Here is a 4,894-nt window from a genome sequence, read left to right as displayed (position 1 = left end):
CAATGAGGATATTTGAATGAAAAAACACACAATGCGAATGAAACAATCGGTGGATACAGTGATGTACACAACATGCACAAAGTAACATGTAAACCCGGCCCCCAGCCCCAGGCCAGGCATGGCCATTACGTGATCAGCTACCTCATATGTTTGCCCCTCTACTGCAACCTGTGAATGAGGATTTTCCTTGCTGAAGTACACAAAAACAGATGCAGTGTATACTGTGCTGTCAGTCTATTATATCTGCATGCATGCACGGCTATATTCTCTGCACTTCCAGCCCCAAATAAACGTGAACATATTTTATTAATTTATTGTAAGTGTGATGGGTTTTTGATAATAAACTGACACTTAAAAAAATGTATACAAACTTTGTACATGTTGTATACAAACTCGTATCAGCTATTCAACTTTCTACCGTGCCGTTAAGTGAAATGCTGGATGTTGACTAGTTGGACCTTCATTTACATTATTTACCATTTAAATTCATATTAGAAAAAAATCTTATGTATTTCTTTATGTTTTTCGGGCAAGTGACTTTTTGCCTCCGGGCAACCAGTTTCATAACCGATTGTTTTTTTTGTAGCACCCTGTGACAATTTACGCCTCACAAGAGATTCACTTCGCCTCGTGTCGTTTGCGTCGCGGTTTCTTTACGTTTCGCGAGAGATGATCGCGGAGACGAGGACGCTCGCTCACCGGCTATGTTTCCGAGCGCCCACACGGCCTGCTCGCTGACGTTGAGGTGCGGCGAGGCGAGCAGCTCGATGAATCGCGGCACGGCGTTCGCTTTGACGACGGCCTGCGTCTGCACGCTCGTGCCAGACGCGATGTTAGTGAGCGCCCACGTCGCCTCAAACTGCAGTGCCGGGCTGAAACAAAGGAAGCAATATTGGGCTGAATCGAAGGAAACAATGCGGGGCTGAAACGAAGGAAGCAGCGCCAGCGCACGCACGCGCACGCATACAAACACACATATATAATATACACACACATACACGCACACACACACGCACGCAACCACCCCTACCCCGCCGCTAACACTGCTCACTTGTCGTCCTTGTTGAGGAAGGTCGCGAAGATCGGGACAATGCCGGCATCGATGATCACGTCTATCGGCGGGTTCTTCTCGCGAGACAGCATCTTCCGCGCCGCCTGCGTGCACTGCAGCTGCATCGCCGCGTCGTTGCCATGGATACCGGCGATGATATCCTTCAGCTGCATCTGAGGCGCCTGGCAGAAAGATTACGCCCAGGATCTATTATTTATTTGTCGGATTATTATCGACGGGGATGGTGAGAGGCGGCGGGAAAAGAAAGACACATGGCAGTTTTAGGTGTTCTGTATGAAGTTTTTTGAAGGATGCGTAGCAGCTGTTCATACATGCAGTTGCAGGTTTGCCTGCTCTCTTACATTAGGAGGTGCCTTTAGCACGGTTAGAAAGTGTACTACCAGCAAAATGCTGGTCAAAAAGATCACGTCTTCTCAAACTTCTCCATTGGAAAAGATGTTATTTTTATTTTTATTTTTCCCAGCACCAGACTTGCTTGCCCCAGATAAGTCGATAATAGAAAGCGGAATTTAGAAACTAGAAAAGTGGAAGTTGACAAATGTTGACAAGATTATGACAACATGTTGCGCGGTGTTGACAATCACAGCCAACTTTTGTTGATGTATCGACAGTGGTGGTCCAAGAGAGAGAGAGAGAGAGAGAGAGAGAGAAAGAGAGAAGATACAGGTACATTTACATTGAGTTCATAGAGTACCTTGTTTGTATTTTGTTGCTGCAGAGGACTGGTGGGCATGTCATCGGGGCACGTGTCAACATTTCGCCTTTTCATGAGCTGATCCTCCTTCCTTGCCTTTCTTAGTTCGACCGACACATCAGTCCTTCTCCTCCTCAGCTCCTGTACAACATATTGACATGTAGCAGCAGTAACATTATGAACAAAATCTCCTTCCATCAGTCCATCGAACTTGCAAGTTTGCAATTTTTTACCATTTTTTTTAGCAATTGTTTACAATTTTACATGGTATCATTTATATCTTTTACATACTAGTATTTTTTTATTTTTTTTATGATACATTGATAGTCATTCCGAGTTTACCATCTGGGAGAAAGTGCAAACTAAACAAGTTTATGCGTACCTCAACATCCTTCCCCTTGTTTTTGAAGTTTCTCAACCGAGTCACTGCGTTTTCTTGCGCTGGTGCCATTTTTAGGATGAATGTGTCGAGTGCTGAAACTTGAAAAAAGTCCGTGAGTGAGTATATTTGACAAAGAAGACATACCCTGCTGCCATGGCCCATAGGCACTTGTACACATTTTTGTATCTTCATTCTTCAACACTGTACTCTGGTCTTAGCCACAAGTTCCCTTCTCGCTTAACACTACGTTGTCCTACGAGTACGATGTGTAATAGTCGGAGAGCCTGGTCGGGCTACTCTGGTCTGTGACTGTATTCACTATAGCTCTAGTAACTATAGCCCGCGTACAGTGGCCGCTGGCTATAGTTACTAATAGTAATAGTAATACTAGAGCTCATAGGGTCTATGTCCCCCAGGGTACAGCCGGAACGTACCCTGGGTACGGTCCGGTATATCGGAACGTACCCTGGTAACTATCTAGCTGATATGGTTAGGGTTAGGTTTAGGGTTAGGTTTATGGTTAGGGTTAGTGTTAGGGAGTAGGCGTAAGCGACTCCCTAGACTTGTTAATGGAGTAGGCGAGGTACGGTCCGGCATATTAGATAGTAGTATTTAGTACCCAGGGTACGTTCTGGCAGTACCCTGGGGGACATAGACCCTCTCAGCAATACTACTACTAGAGCCACAGGCACTTGAAGCGTTTCAACTGTAAACACACGCCGCCGCCATTGCGCGCACACCGACACATAAATATATATTTATGTTACTTATATGCTTATAGTTATTTATGCAGGGTTCTTGTTAATAGCCGGTAACCGGTTATTTTTACCGCCTATCGCGCAATTTGTTACCGGCTATCAATTTGAGAGAAACTCCCACTAAAGGCGGTAAAATATTTAATCCATATTTGAAAAAAAGAAGTTTATTTTAAATACTTCCAACCCAAGACTAACTCTGTGCACGGGCGGGTCGCCGGCGATTTTGTTTACCCTCGTGCGGACACACAGACAAGCGGAAGTTTCATACATATCAAGCAATTTGATTGGTGGTGTCGTATAGGCGAGATCCAATCAGAAGTGCCGTTTCAAACGAACTTCAGCAAAGCGCGCGCGTTACCAGTTTACCGCTGGCGGAACGAGCATGGACTCTTCGGGGAAAAACAGACCTCCCTGGAAGTCTTTTTTAAAAAGAGGCAACGTACAGGCGAGTATATCCACGGAGAGCAGCATAATCGTGAGATGTCTCGTAAAAATAATGCAAAATTTTTTTCCGGGGGTGCATGCCCCCGGCCCCCCCTAGCAGGGCTTCGCGCCTTCGCCGCTCGCCCTACCGTCCGTGCCGGAAAAACAGTTACCTGCTATTCATTGTCAAATTACCTGCTTTGTCAAAAGTTAACAAGAACCCTGTTTATGTTATTTATATACTTAACTATATATTTATGTGTCAGTGTGCGCACAATGGCGGCGGCGTGTGTTTACAGTTGAAACGCTTCAAGTGCCTGTGACTAGAGCTATATTCACTATACTACTTCAGTAGGCCCAACTTGTGCTGTCATGTCTAATGAAGTCTACACCGTACACGCACGACATACATTTGTACTGATCGATATGGCTAGTTATTAGTTTGGTAGCCTGTAAGGTTCAAGGATAGAGAACATATGGGTCCCAATAAAACCAATGTCATTTACATCAATATAAATATTATATTATATCAATATAATATTAATAGGTTAGGTAATAGGGTTATGGTTAGGGTTAGGGTTAGGGTTAGGCACATTGGTTTTATTGGGACCCATGTTCTCTATCCTTGGGCCGCTTGTAACTGCCACAGTAGCAATGTAAACTGGCTCGTCGTTAAAATTAATAAATGTTTAGGCCTAGGGCCTAACTTAGTAACTAACTGTTGAGTGTTGTTTTACTTTAGTTTTAGGCCTAGGCTAAGGCTTTCTCTTTGCGCGAACAGTTTTACAAGCGGTTTGAACTTTGCGAGACTTACGTGATAAAATAAATTTCAACGTAATAATTAACTATAATGACAATAACAACCACTGTGTACTAAGTATAAACCATACCTTTCAAATCAGATTGAGAATGAGACAAAGCGGGACAACTTCAGAAACGCGTGCAGCCTTCAGAGTTCAATGGGAGCTTTAAAAGTGACGGTTCGGTTCAGAGGAAGGATAACAGCAAGCGCTGATTGGCTGCGCCGCGTTCATTTAAAATTTTGTATCGGGTCACTTGATTGGGTTGGCGAAGAGCATGATGGTATGCGCAACAAACTTACACGCGGATACGGATGTATCCGTTATAGTCTGTGATATGCATGTCGTCAGCAGACTTCACTTTTTTAATATAACGTTAATGATAAGATAACGTTAATGATTACCGCTCCTGATCGTAACGGCCGCTAGAGGGCCTACTCACCAGATAAGAGAGAAAAAACTGATAATTAAACTTCTAAGTTCTATACTGACCTAAGTTCTATATACGGGTATATACGTCTTTTCGCCGATGATGCGTCTTTACAATTACTCACCCCCTCCCACTACTTTCAGGAGGAAATGGGAAAATGTTCATATTTTACAGTTTTTTTTATTTCGGTATTTCCACCGTCTATTCTATCCGATTGTTATTGTTGTAATCATAGGCTGTAATGGTTGTAATAGAGGTTTCCATTCTTATAATGAAACTAAAACCAATCATATATATATATTATTCTGAACTAAATTATCAGTAGGCCCCCTATA

General features: G+C 43.4%; 1 protein-coding gene across 1 annotated transcript in view; it reads right to left on the bottom strand.

Annotated features, from left to right (window-relative positions):
• Positions 1-4,405, bottom strand: part of LOC106809486 (importin subunit alpha-5-like) — a 19,171-nt gene extending 14,766 nt beyond the window's left edge. Inside the window, exons 1-5 of the mRNA XM_014812574.1 lie at positions 4,220-4,405; positions 2,149-2,246; positions 1,767-1,907; positions 1,052-1,233; positions 700-872 (exon numbers count right to left, since the gene is read on the bottom strand). Coding sequence (XP_014668060.1) covers positions 700-872; positions 1,052-1,233; positions 1,767-1,907; positions 2,149-2,217 — 565 coding nt within the window. The 5' untranslated portion in view covers positions 2,218-2,246; positions 4,220-4,405. The remainder of the gene's footprint in view (positions 1-699; positions 873-1,051; positions 1,234-1,766; positions 1,908-2,148; positions 2,247-4,219) is intronic.
• Positions 4,406-4,894: the final 489 nt, after the last annotated feature.

This window comes from Priapulus caudatus, unplaced genomic scaffold, assembly GCF_000485595.1.
Source record: "Priapulus caudatus unplaced genomic scaffold, Priapulus_caudatus-5.0.1 Scaffold358, whole genome shotgun sequence".
Lineage (NCBI taxonomy): Eukaryota > Metazoa > Priapulida > Priapulimorpha > Priapulimorphida > Priapulidae > Priapulus > Priapulus caudatus.
Note: the sequence above shows the minus strand (reverse complement) of the source record. Positions and strands in the feature narration are given on the sequence as shown.